Genomic DNA, 22,749 nt, shown 5'->3' with positions numbered 1-22,749 from the left:
ATTAGAACCATTGCCCATACTGGATCCCGACACGCTCAAGGTGAGGACCCTAACCACTACGCCATCGTGCTGGGCACAAATATCAAATTCTTTTTCAGAATCATTTCTTTGAAAGTCAGAGCTACAGGGAGCAAGACAGATATTCCATCCTCTAGTACACTCCCCTAGTGGCCACAATGGCTGCGTTCGGACCAGGCAGATGCCAGGAACTTCCTCGGGGTCTCCCATGTGGATGGCAAGGACCCAACCACTTGGATCACCTTCAGCTTCATTCCCAGGTGAATTAGCAAGGAGTTGGATTGGAAGTCGAGCAGCCGCAGCCAGGACATACCAGCCCCACAGTAGCCCTAATTATCAAAACTTTTTATTGGGCCCAGCGCAGTAGTGTAGCGGTTAAAGTCCTCACCTTGCATGCGCCAGGATCCCACATGGGCGCCGGTTCTAATCCTGGCAGCCCTGTTTCCCATCCAGCTCCCTGCTTGTGGCCTGGAAAAGCATTCGAAGATAGCCCAAAGCCTTGAAATCCTGCACTCGTGTGACAGACCCAGAAGAGGCTCCTGGCTCCTGATCAGCTCAGCTCCGGACATTGTGGCCACTTGGGGAGTGAACCAGTGGGTGCAAGATCTTCCTTTCTGTGTATCTGCCTTTGCAGTAACAATAAATATTTTTTAAAAGTTTTATCATTTAAGTTTCCTTTAGTTAGTTAGTTTCATTTTCCTTAAAAGGCAGAGAAAGCCAGGGAGCTGCTTCACCTCCCACATGTCCACGACAGCCAGGGCTGGGTCATGATGAAGGCAGAAACTGGGCATCCACTCCAGGTCTCATGCATCGGGTGTCGGGGGGAAGCCAAGCAGTTGAGCTCCATCGCCTGTTGCCACCAAGGACACGGACGGCAGCAGTGAAAGCGTAGACAGGATGCACACCAAGCAATTCAACACGGTACGTGGGCATGGTCCTCAAGCAGCAACCCACCTGCTGTGCCCGTCCCAGGCACCTTTTTAAGTTTTTTTCCCCATTTATTGATTTCATTTAAAAAGGCAGAGGTTCAGAGAGGCGGCAGAAAGGGGCAGATCATACACTGGCTTGTCCACAGGATCAGAAGCGAAACCACTGGGACCTGAAATGTGGTGCCCATATGGGATGTCGGGACTGCAGGCAAAGATTTAGTGCACCATGGTGCCAGCCCACTTTTTTTCTTTTTAGACAGAGATTTATTTTTTATTGGAAAGGCAGATCTACAAAGAGGAAATCTGCTGATCACTTCCCAAATGGCTGCAATGACCACAGCTGGGCAAGTCTAAAGCCGGGAGCCAGCAGCTTCCTCTGGGTCTCCCACGCGGGTGCAGGGTCTCAAGACTTTGGGCTATCTCTGCTGCTTTCCCAGGCCTCAAGTAGAGGGCTGGATGGGAAGTAGGGCAGCCAGGACACAAACCAGTGCCCCCTAAAGGATGCTGGCACCACAGGATGAAGGGTCAGCCTGCTGAGCAGTAGCACCAGCCCCACAGTAAGGTTAAGTGCTGTAAGCCAAACATGTTGAACTGCATGCTTCTTTGTAAAACTGTGGAACATTAAGGAACTTCCGAGGTTATCAATGCCATCTCTTTATCTGATCAATGAAAAACAAAATCAAGCTCCAGGAAACAGGCCTTTCGCTGGAATCCAGGCATCCTGCCTTCCAGTAAGATTCTTGCTACCTGTGAACCTGCCTGTTGCTCTAGTTATGCAGAGCAAGGCCATGGTCTTTTAGACGCAGCCTTTCTTGAGGTTTAATGTTAGTTGGGTAAGGCTATGTCAAGCTCCTGTGAGCTTCTGAGGAATCACTCCTGCAAAGGTTATCGGAACAGGCACATGAGCAACACGCAGCACATGAGCAATGAGGAACTCCTGCCTTAGTGGGCTCAAAACTTATCTTTGGGCTGATAAAATTTCTGGAACTACAAAGTGGTGATGGTTGCACAACCCTCTGAATATAATTAATGCCACTAACTCGGATACTTAAAATAGTAAAAATGGCAAGTTTCATATATTTTTCCACCATAAAAAGGAAACTGAAAAATTATGACTTTAACAGAAACCTTCACACAACTTTCCATCTTTAGGGAAATTAATTCTAGAATCTCATGGTTTTGGCAATTACCAACAATAGTTCATATACACTGACAGTAAGAGACCATGTATGGGATCTATGAGAATTTTCTACACCACCCCCACAGGTTTTCTTTAAAACTGCTCTAAAGAGGGCCCGGCAGCGTGGCACAGTGGCTAAAGTCCTCGCCTAGAACGCGCCAGGATCCCATATGGGCGCCGGTTCTAATCCCGGCAGCTCCACTTCCCATCCAGCTCCCTGCTTGGGGCCTGGGAAAGCAGTCAAGGACAGCCCAAAGCCTTGGGACCCTGCACCCGTGTGGGAGACCCGGAAGAGGTTCCTGGTTCCCGGCTTTGGATCAGCCCGTTGCAGCTCACTTGGGGAGTGAATCATCAAACGGAAGATCTTCCTCTCTGTCTCTCCTCCTCTCTGTACATCTGACTTTGTAATAAAAATAAATCTTTAAAAAAAAAAACTGCTCTAAAGAGAACGTTCTGTAGAAGAAAATAAAAGCAACTTCAACTGTGAAATTCAACCCAAACTAAATACTCCTCAAGGCACCTTGTTACTCTGCAAGAACTGTGGCAGAGCTTAAAATACAGAAGGAAGTATATCTGTGAGGGCAGAGTACATCTGCCATCTATCCACCATCTACTCTCCCGCCGATGACCCTCCACCCACCCTCCACCATCCGCCGTGCACCCGCCACCCACACACCACTCACCTGCCCAAACCTGCGTTTCTCAAGTAATCTCACCTCCCAGAAATGGAACCCATTCCCTTTCTCCAAATACCATTTTAGACTAAATTGGTTAACATTAACATACAACCTACTACATTTAAAATTCTCCTGCACACGCTGATACACCTCTGGCCTCACAGTGAAGGCAGACTAAGTGACTGTGCCAGGCGACCCTCCACATCACACCTCTCCCCCAGCCGCATGGTCTTGGGCATTCATGGACATTTTTATCACATTGGAAGCTACACGCGAGAAAATCAGTTTTCACATGAAAACTAAAACTGCACAGAGTAAGAACAGAAATTTACGGGCCCGGCGGCGTGGCCTAGCGGCTAAAGTCCTCGCCTTGAACGCACCGGGATCCCATATGGGCCCATGCCGGTTCTAATCCCAGCAGCTCCACTTCCCATCCAGCTCCCTGCGTGTAGCCTGGGAAAGCAGTTGAGGACGGTCCAATGCTTTGGGACCCTGCACCTGCGTGGGAGACATGGAGGAGGTTCCTGGTCCCGGCATCGGACTGGCGCGTACCGGCCCATTGCAGCTCACTTGGGAAGTGAATCATCGGATGGAAGATCTTCCTCTCTGTCTCTCCTCCTCTCTGTATATCTGACTTTGTAATAAACTGAATAAATCTTTAAAAAAAAAAAGAAATTTGCAATCATTTCTCTCAAGCAACCACATCAAGATAGCTACAACCAAGATCTGCTATCTACCCTCATTGATTTTCATGTCCATTGTTAAATTAGATCGACTCTCCACAAGACAGGTCAATCTATACTATCAGTGGCATGCTTTTAAACTGTTAGAGTACATAGGTGGAAAAAAAAAGAATTCAACGGACTCTCTGAAACTTCATAGTTTCTAAAACTTCATATGACAAAATAATACTGGATAAAAAAGTCCACTGATTCCGGTCCTCTTAGGTGATGTTTAGAAAAATCAGTTTAATAAAAGCTGAGAAAACGAGCCAATGAATAGTAATTTCTGCAATGAAGTTTTTAACTGTTTGCTACCGTGCACCTGTCTGTCTGGACTAGAGCTTCTAAACCCGACAGCTTCTCTGTGGCTGCAGCACCACTGTGGGGGCTCTGACCATGCAGGCCACGCAGTGCTTTAAGGAGCACGCCTAGGGTGTTTGCTAGACTGTAGGTTCATACAGCAGTTCTCTGTGTCCCCTGGGGAACACAACATCAATTGCTTTCAGCTAAATGCACTCACATATGAATATTTTAGTACAATTTAATGCTTCCAAACCAACCCCAAAGGAACAGAGCATCAATTTGTGAACATACTTCTCTTGGAGTTAAAAGCCAAGCTAGATAATGCAGTATGAAAGCAGCTGTCAATCTTCAGCTTTTTAGCAAGTTGGAAGGGCAGCCCATAAAGCCAGCCTCAGCTGTACGCTAATCCACCCGGTTTGTTCTTACACATACTTTCACGTTGGTCCTTACAAGTACTTTTCAACAGATAAACTTGGAAACAACAACATTTCCTCTTGGCAGAAGTCTGGCAGAGCTGCCCCTCCATGTGGTAACTATGTTGTTTTCTACTCACTTAGCCTCAGAACTGCCAAGCCATAGCTGATCTGCTGGCAATGTACTCTCCTCCCACTAAGGAGCCGGTGTGAATGTAAAGACACACCGCATCCTGTATTGGTCAGCTACCTCCTTCTAGACTGCTCTACACCTGCACATCTGAGCCGCCAGGCAGTGAGGCCAGCACCTTAACAAAGGTAGCAGTAGGGAAATCCAGGACTAATTGCAAAATGGGAGCTACCCACCAAACAGGCCAAGCCTTGGAAAGCTAGTAGGTAAGTACACTCTAGCAACAGCACAAATCCAAAACTCTGCTTACCTCAATATTAAACACCAATAAAATCCAATGAAGCTGCAACATCAGGTTAAACAAAATGAATCCCAATTACTCTGCTTCTAATCCAGCTCCCTACTGATGCGTCTGGGAAGGCAGAGGAAAATGACCCAGGTGCTTGGATCCCTGCCACTCTTGGGGGACACCTGGATGTAGTTTCAGGCTCCTGGCTTCAGCATGACCCAGTTCCAGTTAATAAGACCATGTTGGGAGTGAGTCAGCGGATGGGAGATATTTTCCACTCCCCGTCATCACTCTGCCTTTAAAACAAACAAGCAACTCTTTAAAAGAAAAAAAACAAACCGAAAAAATAACGTTTATCATCACGTCTGTCCCACAATGCCAGGGAGCCACAGCTAATGCAGTAAGGAAAGAAAATTGAAAAACAAAGAAATGTCCTCATTATTCCCAGAAAACACAAGCGTGTATGTACAATACCTGAACCTACAGACATATGAAAACAGCAATATATAAATGTCAGTTGCTTTCATATATATCTGTATGCCTTCACAGCAAAACTGATTAGGTAAACAAAACCATGGTCACAGAAAACCAAATACTGCAAAGACATCACCAGTCTCCAAGTTTATCTACAGGCCCAACGCTCCTCGCTTGACCAATCTGCTACGCGAATACTTGCTACAACTTGCGTTTTTCAGCCCAGGAATCACCATTCAGACAAAAGACAAGCGTCAGGTGTGGGCATGAGCGGGCACTACGGGGCTTGTGACTCCGAGCCTGTGTAGCTACTCTGCAGCTGCTGCCCTCCCTGGACCACCTGCGTGTCTTCCTGTGGACCTGCAAGAGGAGGAAGCAGAACAAGACACGCGTGGAGAGTTCTTCATCTCCCCCCGACTGGTGTTAAGGCTTCAGACCAAGGACCATGGCCATCTGTCTGGGCAGCCACAGAACTGCCCACTGCTTCTTTGGGTCTGTTCATGGGGTCTCCGCGCGGCCTCTCATGGCCCCTCGCCTGACTCAAAACTGACCAGCAACTGCGACTTCAACGTTCCTCCCACCTCTCCCTACCAAATCCACTGACAGCCCTTCACTCCGCCAATCAGCAGTTTTTCCAAAGCCCTCAGTGATTCTCACATCTCAGTTACGTGCCCAAGTGTGAGTTCTAGAACGGCAGACAAAGGGAAAGAGACGAGAAGACCTACACAGCTCTGCAGAACAAGTGAAATGAAGAAGTGAGTCGACTGTTGCCCTCGCAGGCACCGTTATCACTAAGCGTCACCGCGGTCCTGGTGCGGTGACAAAGCTACCGTCCAGCAACACGGAGCACATGAGAAGTCAAAGGGCTCAGGAGAAGGTGCAACTGAAAGACTATTTTGGTGACCAGAAAAAATGAAACTTTGAAACCCAAACAGTATTTTCACAATATACAGCCTCCTTGAAGTACCCTCATACATGTAAACTTGATATGAAAGAGGTAACGCTGCAGGCCAGTGGGGAGGAGTGTGTGTGTGTGTGTGTGTGTGTGTGTGTGTGTGTGTGTGTGATGTCAGCATCTCATATGGGTATCGGCTATGGTCCAGCTGCTTCACTTCCAACCAGCTTCCTGCTAATGTGCCTGGGAGAGCAGCAGAGCATGGCCTATGTGTTACAGCCCCTACACCCAAGTGCCAGATTCAGAAGAAGCTCCTGGCCTCAGACCAGACTAGTTCTGCTGTTTCAGTTATGTAGGGAGTGAGCCAGTGGATAGATGATCTCTCTGACTCTCCCTTGATGGAACTCTATCTTCCACCAATAATAAATACTTAAAACATACACACACACACACACACACACACACACACAATCAATTGTGAGGCCAGTGTAGTGGCTTAGTGAGCTAATCCTTCACTTGTGGTTCTGGCATCCCATATGGACACTGGTTCATGTCCTGACTGTTCCACTTCCCTTCCAGCTCCCTGCTTGTGGCCTGGGACAACAATAGAAGATGTCCCAAAGCCTTGGGACCCTGCACCCACAACAGAGGATGGTCCAAAGCCTTGGGACCCTACACTCATGTGGGACACCCGGAAGAAGCTCCTGGCTTGAGATTGGCTCAGCTCTGGCTACTATGGTTACTTGTGGAGTGAGTCAGTGGACGGAAGACCTTGTCTCTATCTCCCTTCTCTCCGTAAAACTGCCTTTCAAAAAACAAATAAATCTTTTAAAAAAAATGCACAGAATATGAGCCAAAATGTCAGAAGCAAGACCTTAGAGTTTCTAGAAAAAAAAATTACAGGTACCTATCTTTATGGCCCTCTCACAAAAAGAAAAATAATGAAAAAAAGTATACACCAGACATAAACAAAAGATGATTTGTACTCACGATAAATGAAGTGACAAGAAAAAGGCAATTCAACAGAAAAACGGACAAAAGACATACACATCAAATATTCAAAGAGGGAAAAGACAGAAATGGATATTTAGATTGACAAGACACTTCATTAATAATGAGGAAAAATCAAATTAAAAGTACAACTGTCCCGTCCAACAGGACAGTCAATGGGGGTTGCAGCCACCTAGGAGAGAATGACTGGACAAGACACAAAGAATGGACAGCAAGACAGTAGGTCTGATCAAGCTGTCAGTTTATTATTTTCGATTGAGGATTTTTATATTCTTCAGTAACTAAGGCTCAGGGAGGGAAGGAGAAACTGGGACGCAGGCCATGGTCTCAAGACCGATTGTTCTTGAGCAACCACCATATCAACAGTAGTAACCACTGTATTAATAATAGTGTAGGTACAAGATGTTGGCAGGTACAGCATCAATCACATTCTGAAACAGTTGCTAGAAACAACTGAAACTAAGCGTGTGATTAGTTTCATAACCTCTTTCCCAAGCATCTAGCCAACCGGGGGTTTTCCACTGGCCCATAGTTCTATATCAAAATGGCTTCAGTGTGGCTATAGCACACAGCTCCTAACATACAAGATTTCATGCCCATTAGGCTGGCAAAGCTTATAAAAACATCCGGCTTGCCCTTGTGATCATTCCAAAGCACACAGCCTGGGGCACCCAGGACCTTCATCTCAGTATGAGATCCCCAACACAGCACATTTCCATTGCCGTAAGAATTCTTTAAAAGCTGAGACTATGGGGCCCAGGGTGGTAGCTCAATGGCTAAATCCTCGTTTTGCAAGTGCCAGAATCCCATATGGGTGCTGGTTTGTGTCCTGGATGTTCATTTCCCATCCAACTCCCTGCTTGTGTCCTGGGACAGCAGTTGAGGACGGCCCAAAGCCTTGGGACCCTGCACCCGCATGGGAGACCTGGAAGAAGCTCCTGACTCCTGGCTTTGGATCGGCTCAGCTCTGGCCATTGTGGTCTCTTGGGGAGTAAATCAGCAGATGGAGGATGTTTTTCTCTATCTCTCCTCTCCATAAATCTGATCTACCTTTCCATTAAATAAATTAAAAAAAAAATTTTAAGAAAGCTAAGAATACACCAGCACAGAGAGAACAGAAGGAAGGAAACCTGTCAACCCACGGGGAAAGCGACCACCAGGAAAATCATGTCGGAAAACATCATGAGAATGAAAAACGCTGGAGGCTGCTCGTAACAGAGCAGCTTCGCCCAGGGCACACTTCTCCAGTAAAACACCAACGCACGAGGAAGCAACCTAACCTCACAGTCATGCTCTGTGTGTGTGCAAGGTATTACAGACTATCACATATACACCTGTTACAGGAAATGGCAAAGTGTGACCGATTCACAGAATCAAAAACTGCATATCATCAAGCTACAGATGGAGAAATCACCAGCCACATTAACGTGGGTGACTCTCACAACCTTAAGATGAACTATAAAAGGGTAAGGAATAAAGAATATCCTTACAGTGTTACAGTCATACCTACAAGTTTGTAGGTATCAGTGCTCATCATTTTCCTTGTGTAACGGGACACAGAAAAATGGATAATGCCTGTACGGGACACTGGGGGAACACGGCGGCTAGTCCTAACAGCCACTGCTCTAGGGGCAGGCTCCAGCTCCAGCATGCTGGGCAATCAGCCGGGGGCCAAAGGGAAGGCTCAGCCACATCCTGGGAGAGGAGCTGCAGGGGTATAAGCAAGTGACAACGAAACACACGGGACAGCTCATCAGTTTAGGGTCAGAATTACTTTTGAGGGGTCGGAGGGTCTGCATTCTAGGGCCTGCACTGAGGGGTTTGGCTGCACTATTATTTTTTAATTTGGAGATTACAAACCCAAGTGTCCACCATTTACTTTCTACATAAACTTTGAAAGGTTTCTTATCTAGTTATTTTAAAGAAAGTGATGGGAAGTAATGCAAATCTAGGAACTGTAAGCCACTTTTTTCCAGTTTAGTCCAGCTAGGGAGGTGACAGGGCTGCTGGGCAGATAGGGGACTTTCTTTCCATGAGGACGGGAGGGGGCAGGCTCGACCCTGATGATGCGCAGGAAGCTATAGGATGAGAGGGCAGGTGCAGGCAGGAGTGGTAAGAAAAGGCTCACCTCCTTCTTTGCCATGTGGAGATAACTGTGGCTTTTGTTTTGAATATTTTTTTCATATAAGGTACAAGCTTAGAAACTGGCACTGTGGCCTAACAGGTAAATCTGCCACCTGCAGTGGTAGCATCCCATACGAATGCCCGTTCGAGTCCTGGTATGCTCCACTTCCCACCCAGCTCTCTGTTTATGGCCTTGGAAAGCAGCCAATGGCCTGAGTGCTTGAGCCACCGCATGCATATGGGAGACCCAGAAGAAGCTCCTGGTTTCATACCGGCTTCACATTGGCCCCGCTTCAGCCACTACAGTCATTTAGAAGACCTCTCTGTCTCTGCCTCTCCCTCTCTGTAATTCTACTTTTCAAATAGATAAATAAATATTTTTAAAAAGAAGGGTGGTGGTACAAGTTTACTTGTGAAACAGAAGGAAAGGTCGGGGGGCGGGGGTTAATCCACCCCTCAGGATGTCCACATCCCACTTGGAAGTGCAGGTTCTGGTCCAGATGCTCCACTTCCGCCCCAGCTGCCTCTAACGCACTTGCTGGGAAGCAGCAGCTGATGGTCCAATTGGGTCCCTAGTGCCAACTCGGGAGACCTGGCCAGAGCTCCTGCCCTGGCTTTGGACTGGTCCAGCCCTGGCTGCTGTGGGCATTTGGGGAAAGAACTCACAGCTAGAGCTTTTTCCTTCACAGTTGCTCCACTCTTCAAGCAGGGAAAAGACAATGTCTGAAAATCAGGGAGTACAGTTAAATAAGGGATTTTAAAAATTGGTGGTAATCCAACATGATGAAGTTGAAATATTAACATGGCAAAATCAAAACCTGTGTATGTCAGAACTGTCGGTGACAGTGCCACCCACTCCTACCGAGGGGACAGGCAGGTTTTAAAGCGTGCTCAAGGCTCATTCTGCAGCCTCAGCAAAAGGAGCCAGGGAAGCAGCTGAGCTGGCAGCGGCCGAGGTACAATCCTTGGAATGTCTTCCTGTATTCTTCCATGCAGGCCTTCCTGCATTCCTGAGGCAGGCTTCTCCAGGAGCCTCCAGCTGAAGCAAGGTTTTACAACGACACTTCTAGCCTGAGGTGTCCCCTTAGAATAAGCTTGAACCAAGACAGGAAGTCAAGGGGTGTCTGCCCCTCAGTGGGTGCGCAACATGCAGAGTCCTGAAGGAAGCCGCTGGCCTGCTTACACTAAAGGGACCGCTGAGGTCGTGGCTCCAGCATGTCTCTTCGTAAGGACTCACGGGCTGTGTCCATCTATCTGATCTGACTTCTCATGTGCACGTGGTTTGTTTTCACCTCTGGAACCATGTCAATCTCAACATGTGATCTCGTTTCTCAATAGGAACTGGCTTGTGGAAAACCTAATGCCAAATCTGTAACCCACATCCTTAAAAAAGTGATAGAGGAGACTCATTTTACTTAAAATCTCATCTCCATTTCAACACACCTTTGCAACCTTTGGCTACTCCCACCTAGATTTTCTCCATAAAACAGCTGCCCACCACCAAGCAGCTGGCTGTCGTGGTTGGGAAGGTGGGAGGCAGGGTTGGCAGCATGAAGCAAGCCCCACCCCGAGGCCCTAGTGCAGACAGCCACCCAGGACAAACATTAAAAACAAAGTAAGAGCTGCCTCACAACAACCATGACTCTTATGGCTAAGTCCAGTGATGACTAAATATAATACCTGACTCTAAACTGGATTTCTACGTGAAGATGTGTGTGTGATACAATAATGAATATTGAGCTAGTGGACAAATTCACAATATTAAAATATTGTAATATTAAAATACAGAAAATTGGAATTGAAAAATGAAGAAACATAACTGAGATACAAAATACAACTACACTTTGGATGTGTAAAATATTCTTGTTCTTAGGAAATAATTGCCGAGGTATTAGGGGCCAAAGGGCCACCCTGTTAGCTGTTGTCAGACAGTTCAGAAATATACTTATATATACATGTATACACAGCTTTGCTTGTTTCCAGATACAAATTTAACTGGAAAATAAAGAAGAACAGAAGTCTTTCCTCCGACAGAGGCCAGCAGCTGACCTCTGGCTCATGCGGGGAGCCAGGACCCATGGGAACCTGGGACTAGCTGCATGGGTGGGCGCTCAGTGCTCACTCACCTGCAGGAAGGGTTGTGAATGGAGGGAGAAAAACACTCCAAGGTTAAGTAGATTCACAGCATCTTTGGGGTAGTGCCAGTTTTTCTCAAATGATAACCAAAGTGAACTGTTATTTTGTGAAGAAAACAGAATTGGACCTTTTGTATACCCATACTAGGAAGAGACAGCGGCCTCTTCACTGCTAAGCATCAGAAAGAACAGTGGTAACACTTTCCACAGACATGACAAGATGACAGTGAAACAGGAGCTTCCAATGTAATGGTGAAGCAAAGTAAACAGAAAAAAACCAAGTCAAACTTAAAAAGACTCTCAAAAGGCTTCAGTGGTACAGAGAACAGAGCCAAGCTGAAGGATAAATGAAAGGCCCCGTGTTCAGCTTAATACAAAACAAAAAACTAACAAGAAATCCTGCATGCTTGCTACTCAAGGGAGATGTGGTTCAACGGCAGGCAGTGAAAACAGAGTGCACAGGTGCCTTCTGGATGGCTAACAATTCGTGCCAATAGTGGGATGAGGTTGCCAAGAACCTGCTGTAATACTGAGCAACATTAATTGGGGTATTACCTAGGGAGGTACGGACCAGGCTGGCACGAGGCAGAAAGCATGGGAAGTCCGTGCCTCGGACTCCAGCTTGGGGCTCTTTGGGGAGAGCTGGTATTACTCTTGCCCTCCTGTCCAGAGCAACCGTAAAGCCTAGTTATAATTCAGACATCAAGGGCTCAGTGCCTGAGCAACAGACCCAGACAGGCAGCAGCGGAGGAGCCTGGTCCCGCAGGCCTGGGAGGCACGGCACACCGCCTCTCCCTCTTGCACGGATGTGTGTCTATCAGGAGGCAGCCACTCCAGACCTTGTTGGCAGAGGAAACATGAGCAGGCAGTGTGTGTGGCTGTCATGTCAGCTGGAAGGTGAGGCAGAACAGAGAACCACAAAGGGAGAGGGGGAGAGTGTGAACACCCCACAGAACTCTGGCGGACATCTGCCTCAGGCCTGGGGAGGTGGATGCAGAGCCACCCAGTGAGGACTCAATTGAGCAGGAGAAGCAGGGCTCGGGGATGGAGCTCAGCCAAGTCAACTGCCTGCTAAATTAAAAGTAATTAATTAATTACCTAATAGGAATGTAACAGAATCCGCAACCTCTCTCACGTGTCATTCAGTATCTCTCCAATAGAACCCACAAGTCGCAGACAGCCAGTGATTCCCAAACCCATGGTCTAGATATTGTGGGGTTCCCAAGACCTCTAGGTTTTGCGAGGTCAAGACCATTTTCAAAGCAAAACTAAGTGGCTATTTTCCTTCCTTTCTCTGATTTTTTCATGCGCAGGTGGTTCTGCAGAGGGTACGGAACTTTTGAGGAAGTCTCCACTCTGAATGCTGGCCCAACATATGTGTCTGTATTTTTATGTTTCCTAAATGATTTTTTCCTGAGTGTAAATAAGTGTGTGCACAGATGAAATCATTTTTTCTCAGTACAGCATTATCAGTTTGTGCTAGCCTCATGTCTGTCCAATAAACTGCAAAGCCCAAAGACTTCCTTCTACCCATAAGAAAAACCTCAAGTGGACTTTGTCATCCCACATGATAACATTTTTTAAGCTTTTGAAAATTTCTATGCATTTTAAAATTTCCCTTAAACTATTACTTTAGATTCTGTTTTTATACAAAGTTCTGTTTTACACAAAATCAGGGACTTCTTGTCTCAAAGCTACAACATCAAAGTCTAAAGATGTTGAGAAAGATGGAACTCTGAACACAGCTCTCTACCTTATGGAAAAAAGGAATCTAATTAGCTCAAATACTGTGTGAAGTTATAACAAATCACAGTATGGTGAAAGTGAACTTTCTTTTGCTTAGTCACTAACCTTACTTACTTATCCAAGGGCTTTGAAAACCATTCAGGGGCCCGGCGGCGTGGCTTAGCGGCTGGAGTCCTCGCCTTGAAGGCCCCGGGATCCCATATGGGCGCCGGTTCTAATCCCGGCAGCTCCACTTCCCATCCAGCTCCCTGCTTGTGGCCTGGGAAAGCAGTCGAGGATGGCCCAATGCGTTGGGACCCTGCACCCGCGTGGGAGACCTGGAAGAGGTTCCTGGCTCCTGGCATTGGATTGGCGCGCACCGGCCCGTTGCGGCTCACTTGGGGAGTGAAACATCGGACGGAAGATCTTCCTCTCTGTCTCTCCTCCTCTCTGTATATCCGGCTTTCCAATAATATTAAAATCTTTAAAAAAAAAAAAAAAGAAAAAAAGAAAACCATTCAGAATATAGAGAGAATTAATTGGGCTTTACTTTAAACAAAAATATGATAAGTTTAAAGGCCAAAGGCTGCTTATTCTAACTGTTGAAACTATACAAGAAAAAGTCACTAAGTCATCTTATCTGATTTCATTAGTTGTGGAAGATTAATAAAGGTGATTGCTGAGAGATAATAAAGGTGAGACTGATGAAGGCCTGCCTGACCAAAAGTCAGTAAGATCAGCTATGGTACTGCCACGCTCTAATGGGACAGTAACTTCCTGAGCAAGAGATTCAGCAGTAAACATGAACGCTAAGTTAATCTGTAAAACCAGAATCTTGCCCAACACACAAGCTGGGCCAGGCTAAAATGCAGAGCCAAGAACTCTAGGTCTCCCAAGTCGACAACAGAGACCCAACTACTTGAACCATCAGCACTGCCTCTTTCGGTGCCTGTCAGCAAGAAACTGGAATTGAGAACGGGTGTAGAACTTGAAGCCAGGCATGCAGATATGGGGTGCTGGCTTCCCAAATGCCTGCCCCATTATTACAGTAACTTGTAACATCCCTCTTTGCCAATACTTTTATCTTTGTCCTTTTGGGAAAATGAATTTTCTTCTCATTGTGGGTCATAATTTACTGGATCTTTATATATCCAGTTGAAGAAAACAAAGACCTTATTGTTATTTTCTTTGAAGGCAAAGAGAGAGAGACAAGCATCTTTCATCCGGTGGCTCAGTCCACAAATGGCCACAGTAGCAAGGGCTGAACCAGGCTAAACCCAGGAGCCTGGGACTCCATTCAGGGTTCCCACATGGGCAGCAGGGACCCCCAGCACTGGAGCTGTCATCTACCACCCCCCAGAGTGTGCATTAGCAGGAAGCTGGATTGGAAGCAGTGTAGTAAAAACACAAATCAGCATGCCTAATGATTTTTTTTTTAAATTCCAGACCTCATGAATTTCACCTTTGTTTAATGTTGGATTTTTTTTTCTTTTTGGTGAATTTTGTCTTAGCTGAATGTTCTGTTTTTGTATATCTGTAAATATTCTATTCTTGAACCATTGCTCTAAGATGCAGTAGCAGTGGCTTAAACAGAGCTTGCTCCTCTTAGAGCTTTGTGGTGTGGGAACAGAACACAGCCTTTAATCCAGCGTTAGCTTTGGTGGACCCCTATAGTCCATTCTGGCTAGTGCTTCTGGGTGAGCCTGTGTTTGGCTCTGCTGGTTCCTACCCTGGTCTACGCATGAACCTAAGTTGAGAAGCACTGAATGAAAGACCCGAGGGAGATCCCTGGCAGCTGGTGTTTGCTTGCCTTCAGTGGAACTCTCACCTTTCTGGCTCGGCCTTTCAGGACTGGAACATCACCTCCTGACTTAAAGGGAGCAAGAGGCTCAAGGCACTGCTGGGGTTGCCCTTGGTGGGCCGTTGCCTGCACTTGGCAAGCTGAGACCGCCTCAGAGCACATGGCCCTGTGCGTGTCTTCTCTCTCAGGCAGCCTTTGGGTGGTATCCAATTCCCACTACAGTATCTTAGCACAAGATGAATACGGTTCCTACTTATTGCTGTGTTTTAATTCAGTTCTGTCACTCTGCTAATTCTGTTTATCCCATCTGGTTTTGCTTGTTGGCTTGCTTTGCTCTGCTTTTCTACTTTTCCTTTCCTACCCTGTTTTGGAACAATTTTGTTGTTTTTATGCAATGCAGTGAGATGGAGAGGAGTCCCATCGGCTGCTTCGCCCCTCAAGCATTTCACTGCACTGCATATAATTAAAACCAAAAAATGTTAAGTGATTATAACTATAATCTCTATATTCCATATATTTCGATCCCAAGAGATTTAAAATGCTAAACAAACCTGAGGTATAACAAGAGCCAAATCAAACTAGTAAAAAAACAACAATGAGATAAAAAATATACTGGCTGGAACCAAGTGCAGATAAGACACTGCAGAAAAATGACGAGTGCCCTGAAGACACAGAAGAAGCAGCTATCCAATCCAAATGAACCAGAGACACAAAACAAAATAAACTGACAGAATAGCGATGAGCTGCGCAGGAGCTTTAGAAGATGTAATAGAGAGCCCAGGGAGGTAGCCTAGTGGCTAAATTCTCACCTTGTAAGAACCAGGATCCCATATGGATGCCAGGATCCCATATGGATGCCAGGACTGCTCCATCTCCCATCCAGCTCCCTGTTTGTAGCCTAGAAAAGCAGCAGAGTGTGGCCCAAAGCCTTGGGACCCTGCACCCACGTGGGAGACCTGGAAAAAGTTCCTGGCTCTTGGCTTTGGTTTAGCTCAGCTCCGGCTGCTGCGGCCACTTGGGTGAACTAGCTGACAAAAGATCTTTGTCTATATTCTCTCTGTAAATATGCCTAATAAAAATAAACAAATCTTTAAAAAATTACAGAAGACACAATATAGGTATAACTAGAGTAGAAAAAACATAAATAATGAGCAAAAAATTCCAAATATGATGGCAATTATAAACCTGTAGATTGAAGCAGCTCAACACCGAGCACAGGAAAGGAGGGAAACTCAGAGGCACCTCATAAGGCCTACAGGGTCTGGGAGAACCCTGGCTCTGCCGAGAGACCCTCAGACAGCCACAACGTCACTCACAGGCCATACAAAATTATCAACTTAAAAATTAGCCTGCTACCGATTAACTGACTTTTGAATTTCACCAGCAGCCTTGGCAAGGCCAGAAGTGATTCTGAGGGCTTTTAAACGGCCTTTGACCTGGATATTCCCAACTGTTGGGTACAGGACGGTAAAGTGAAAGCCTTTCAAGCAGTCAGAAAAACATTCACGAATGCAAAGTTACAGACAAAACGCAGAGTGGTGATGAAGGGATGAAGAAAATGTAGTAGCAATACAAAGTTGGATACTACCAGCCACAAAAGAGAATAAAATCTTGCCATGTGCAGCAGCATGGATGGAAACTGAAAGCCATTATGTAAAGTGAAATGAGCCAAACGTAGACAGCCAAGTATGACATGATCCCCTCCACAGCACAACGCCTGTTGTGAGTTCCAGCTCCTCCTGCTTCTGATTTGGCTTCCCTGCTAATGTGCCCGAGAGGCAGCAAATTATTGCTCAAGTGCCCCAGTCCCCCCAACACCCCAGGAGTAGCTATCAGAGGCCGGAGAGTGACAAGGGGAGAGGGGAATGCGGTAGGGCTGATTGATCCATGGGTATGAAGGCACAACGAGACAGGACCAGGAAACTCCAGTGCATTACATGTTCCTCTACCAAAAACCCCCTAGGACCATCAAGAAATGAAGGAGATAGTTCACCTACCCCAAGTGGCTGTTACCCAGCATCAACAAGAAGCAAAACATCACATTGTATTCCACCAACAGGTAAAACTTTCATGTCTGTTACAACTGTTTTATTTTGAAATGTACTTAAAAATATTTCTTTTCTTCATTCCAAACAGTTTAAACTGGCTAAGAACTCTACTCATTGAAAACATATGAATAGTGGGCCTGGTGTGACAGCTCAGTGTTAAAATACTCACCTTGCAAGTACCAGAATCCCATATGGGCACCGGTTCATGTGCCGGCAGCCCCACTTCCCATCCAGCTCCCTGCTTGTGGCCTGGGAAAGTATTTGAGGATGGTCCAAAGCCTTGGGACCCTGCACCCACGTGGGAGATCCGGAAAAAGCCCCTGGCTCCTGGCTTTGGATCAGCCTAGCCATCTGGGGAGTGCAACAGTAGACAGACATCTTTCTCTCTCTCCTCCTCCTCTCTATAAATCTGCCTTTCCAATTACAATAAATAAACCTTTAAAAAAAAAAAGGAAATAAATGTGAACAGTTACTAGTGACCCCCTATTAGAGGGAAAACCAGTGGGAGGAGATTTGGGGGAGGGAAAGAAAATCCCAGAACCTATGGAACTGTATCATAAAAAAATAAAAGACAAGAAAGTCTGGAAATCTCATCTCCCCACAAAAAAGAAATTGTTTCCTCTTCCTTCTTAAATTCTGTATGGGTTTAATTGAAGATTATTCTAGCATCAATGATCTATTATGGAGCAGAATTTTCTAAAATTCATACAATTAGACAAAATACAGGAATAAAGTAAGGAGTAAAAACATTTAAGACAAAAATTGTCATCCACACTCCAAATGCCAAAATCCTGTGTTCATTAACACAGGCTTACCATGCTTACTGATGAATTTTGGATTCTAAAGCAAGCGTAGGAAAGTTTGTTTTGTTTTGTTTCTGCCCAGGGCCATCAGGATCTTTCTTTCTTCCTTCCTTCTTTCCTTCTCTCTCTCTCTTTCTTACATATTTACTTATTTTTATTGGCAAGCCAGATTTTCAGAGAGAAGGAGTAAAAGAGGGAAAGAACTTCTGTCCACTGGTTCACTCCACAAGTGGTCAAAATGGCTGGAGCTGAGCTGATCTGAAGCCAGGAATTTCTTCCAGGTCTCCCATGTGGGTGCAGGTCCCACGTCTTTGGGCTGTCCTCCGCTGCTTTCCCAGGCCGCAATCAGGGAGCTGGATGGGAAGCAGAGTAGCTGGGACATGAACTGGAACACATATGGGATCCCGGCACATGCAAGGTGAGGATTTAGCCACTGAGCAATCATGCCGGGCCCACATCAAGATACTTCTAACATTATCCATGAGCCATACAACATTGTCAACTTCAAAATTAACTTACTACAGATTCACCAAATTTTGAGTCCTTCCTGTGGCTGCTTTTGCAGGGGCCAGGCCACATGACTTCATGGGCCTTCTGGGCTTACTTCTGCCCAAAAGGCTTTGTGGTACATCGATGTTATCAACATGAGTTTATAAAATGACCTTAATATAAAGCATTCCTTTTGTAAGTTTTAGATTTGAGATGTTGATATGACTTTCCGACAAAACATTGCACTGCTTTAAATATTCAGAGAAATCATTGTGGATTTAAGAACTGCCAAGCATTTAACGGAGGGCAAGAAACCCACAGGCCTTTGGAGGACACACTAGCCATGGAAATGACTCACTGCTTGGGAACGCCGAAGACATAAATCATGCAGATGATTGTTCAGCAAATACATGCGGGGCTCTTCCCCACAGAATTTTCCACGGCCCATTTTACAGCAGTACTTACTGGTGCCACAATTTTTCCCGTCTGTCCAACTTGCATGTCATTGGGAACAAAGCCAGCATCAACAGCAGCTCGAGAAGCACCAACTAGGAGGGAAAAAATCATTGTCACTTTTCTCAAGCTCCGTTACTCACCAGCCAGTTGGGATATTCACTGATGATCATAAACAAAGACCCAGACAGAGTATAGGTAGATTTATTTTATGAAGAACTTTCATGTTTTTCTTTTTTCTTTTTAAATTCCCCACCATTGACTGCAAATTCTAAATTCTAGGTCCTGGTGCATTTCATCCATAGAGTTTCATAAAAACGTTTTCTGCTCTACAAATGTCATTGACCTCCTCTGCTTGGTTTACTAAAAAGGCTCTCCAGAGACCTGCCCCGTAAGCTGTGTGAGATATCAATATGTGATGTGCCTTCATGTAAGAACTCACAACCTTTGAGGAAAGGGTCTGTGATTTCCACACCTCTTGGGACCAATTACATAGGACACAAGACAAAGGTTTTACCAGTATTCACTGTCTAATGAATAAATAACAATTTGACTTTGTTTTAGCGTTGACTGAGAGCCTTGCATCTGGAGCAGAACACTGCTTCTCCCAGCAGGAGTCAGGAGTGAGTCTCCAGCTGCCCAGGGCAGGAGGGGGCTGCCAGAGGCACAGCTGGCTCTTGAGCTGACCAAGACTAACAGATCCACCCTTGTATCTGTTGGCCACCGGGAGCCCCACAGCTGTGGCAAGGTCCTCCAAAGTTAGCTGTAACTGGTGCCCACAGAGGCCGGCCTGCTCCTGAACCCACAGCCATTTCTATTTCCTCAACAGTGTGATTCCCAGATATGATAGCTCAATGGCAGCTAACCTAAATTCCCCACCTCCTCCAGTTAGCAGTCATGGCTTCCTCTGCCTAGCTGTCCCCTGAAGGCACCGCCCGCTCGGTGCCTTTCTGCCATCATCCCCACATGCTCACAGCCATTCACAAAATTCTCTTTCCATTTAGGAGCCTTCAGCTTTGGGTCTCACATCACTGGACCGTGTCACTATTGACCATAATCCTCTTCATTTCCCACTGGTTTTTGACTTCTGGGTTATGCCCACTTTCTCTAATACTGGTCTGGTTTTGGTTTCATTAATTTATTATGTTTTCTTCCGCTTACCTTAGATTTAATTTGCTTTTCTGTTTGTTTCATTAGGTGGGCTGATTTCAGGTTGTCCCTCTTTAAAACTATGCATTCAGTGTTGCCCATTTTCCTCTAAGCACTGCTTTTACTGCATCACACAAATTTGGATGTTTCCATTTTCACTTAGTTCAGAACGTTTTTAATTTCTCCTAGGACGTCTTCATGTACACACACTTATTTAGTGTGCTATTTAATCCACAAGTCTCTGGGGGATTTTCTAGCTCTCACCCTCCCACTGATGTCCAGTGGGAGTCCACTGGATCTGAGAACAGTGACTAGTCTCTGGTCTTTCCTCCAAATGTGCCACCGTGTACTCTACACCCCCAGACGTGCCCGAGCTTGGGAAGCCACCTCAGGGAGCTTCAGACCAATGTGTGTCCTGCCTTTGAACAAAGAAGTAGATAAAAGTGCCGATTACATCCAGGTGACTGATGCTGCTGCTGAGGTCAACTGCAGCCTTACTGATTCTGCTTGTTCATTCACACTACAAGTGCTGATGCCATCAACTGAAACATGGATGTAGCTCTTTCTCCTTGCAACACTGTCCATTTTTGCCTGTGTATCTTGATGCTCTGTTGTTGGGAGCACACACAGTAAGGCCTAGAGAAATGATACATCGTTGCGTGATGCCCCCTTCATTCCTGATAACATCTATTGCTGCTGACCTGGCTGTGTCTGAGGCTAGCACAGCTATTACTGCTGCTGACCAGTGTTAGCCTTGAACACCTCTCTCACATTTAAAATAGTATTTTATAGACAAGATGCAGTTGAGTCTTTCTTTCATCCATCTGACAATCTCTGCCTTTCAGTTGATGCGTTTTGACCACTGGCACCCAGAACACTAACACAGCTGCATTAGCACCACATGTGTTACTATTTTCCATGCGCTACCTCATCCATCTTCATCTTCTACTCTGCTTCTTTGGTTTTGTTCCTTCCTTTCTCCGCCTCCTGCTATTGCCCCCACGTGGATGCTGCACCTCGTGGAGCTATCCCACACTCACCGGAAATTGATTTTTTCTTTTTTCCTCCTTCACTTTTCAGTTATGGAAGCTTAGACATTCTTTCCTCAGCTATATTCAAGCTACATAAGTCTATGCAAGGCAGGGTCAGCATGGTGGCACAGCCCAGGCCTCTGTGGCACTGGCATCCATATGGACGCAGGTTCAAGTCCCAGATGTTTCACTTCCACTCCAACCCAATGCTAATGTTCCTGGGGAAGCAATGGAGGCTGGCCTACGTGCACAGGCCTCTGCACCCTTGAGGGAGACTGGGAAGAAGTTCCTGGCTCCTGGCTTTGGAATGATGCAATTCCAGCCATGGCAGCCACTTAGAGAGAAAAACAGAGGATGGAAAATATCTCTTTCTTTCCTTTTTTTTCTCCTGTATTGTCCCTGGACGTGTGTGTGTGTGTGTGTGTGTGTGTGTGTGTGTGTATGAATGTGCACGTGCCATGCTAGACAGGGTCTCTTACTTTCAAGTAAAAGAAACAAATCTTTTAAAAAACCTAGAACATGAAAGGCATTCTCTCACCATTTTTTTATTGCTAGCATTTTTACCCATCTTGCTGAGGATTTCTCTGCTTGAATTGCCCAGCTACTCTTACATACTATTAACTTTGTTCCACAAGATCTCAGCATATTAATTAAATTCCCAGTCTGATAATTCCAACTAGCACTAGCTCGGATGCCTGACCTGTCTTCTGCTTGTAGGATGCTTGCTGCGTGTTCCTGACAGCCTGGCCTGACACACTGGATGGAAGGCGCTGTGGTGCCTAAGCCTCTGGTGACATGGTGTGGAGGAGGAGGAGCGCCCCGTGTCCTGTGCTTTGGTGTCAGTCTTTCGAGGAGACAGGACAAGGAACTTGCTCCGTGCTTCTCCACTCCTCTCTCCCTCTGAGGTGAGACGGGATGGTCAGAACGGGTTGGAGTTTGGGTTTTCTCTCTTCCCATTCTGAGGACTACCAGGTGCCAGGGCTGAACTTGCTTTTCTCCCTCACCAGGCGCACTGGACTGGTTAACAACACATGGTCCTTGACTTAGGATGGCTCAACTCGAGATTTTCAATTTTTTTTTAAGATTTATTTATTTTTATTGGAAAGGCAGATAAACAGAGAGGAAGATCTTCCGTCTGATGATTCACTCCCCAAGTGAGCACAACGGCTGGTGCTGTACCAATCTGGAGCCAGGAACCAGGAGCTCTTCCAGGTCTCCCATGCGGATGCAGGGTCCCAAGGCATTGGGCCGTCCTCAACTGCTTTCCCAGGCCACAAGCAGGGAGCTGGATGGTAAGTGGTGCTGCTGGGATTAGAACCAGCACCCATATGGGATCCTGGCGCATTCAAGGCGAGGACTTCAGCCACTAGGCCACAGCGCCAGGCCAAATATTTTCAATTTTCTGACGTGCAAAAGCTGCGGGCATTCAGTAGCAATCACACTGCACATCCTGACCTTTGGTCTCTCCCAGGCTCGGGGTACACGGCACATTCCCCAGTAAGGCTGGGCTGTGGCAGTGGCAGCAGCCCCCAGCGAGCCAAGCAACCATAAGGACCAACAGCTGCTCTCCACAGTGGACTCAGCTGCCAAGCTGTGATGTTCAGCAGGTTAGGCAGATTAAACCCACAGCTACTTTCCTAATTTAAGTGACAGAGACAGAACTCTCATCTGCTGGTTCATTCCCTAAATGCCCGCCAACCACCTGGGATGTGCCAGACCAAATCTAGGAACTAGGAATGCCATGCAGGTCCCCATGTGGGTGGCAAGAGCCCAGTCACTGGAGTCACCACTGCTACCTCTCGGAGTCTGCAACGGCAGGAAGCTGGAGTCTGGATGCACAATCAGGGATTAAGTGTGGGAACTCGGGTACATGATGTGGGCAGAGTAACCAGTGTCTTACCAGGGGAGGGGAACCTTTGTTCTACCAACAGGCATCTTGGATTTTTATAA

General features: G+C 46.3%; 1 protein-coding gene across 1 annotated transcript in view; it reads right to left on the bottom strand.

The window, feature by feature from the left end:
• ETFA (electron transfer flavoprotein subunit alpha) overlaps nucleotides 1-22,749 on the bottom strand; it is an 80,141-nt gene that overhangs the window by 18,796 nt on the left and 38,596 nt on the right. The window contains exon 9 of the mRNA XM_058665503.1: nucleotides 18,632-18,714. Coding sequence (XP_058521486.1) covers nucleotides 18,632-18,714 — 83 coding nt within the window. The remainder of the gene's footprint in view (nucleotides 1-18,631; nucleotides 18,715-22,749) is intronic.

The sequence above is a fragment of the Ochotona princeps genome, chromosome 6 (assembly GCF_030435755.1).
Source record: "Ochotona princeps isolate mOchPri1 chromosome 6, mOchPri1.hap1, whole genome shotgun sequence".
Taxonomy (NCBI): domain Eukaryota; kingdom Metazoa; phylum Chordata; class Mammalia; order Lagomorpha; family Ochotonidae; genus Ochotona; species Ochotona princeps.
This window is presented reverse-complemented; position numbering and strand designations above follow the sequence as displayed.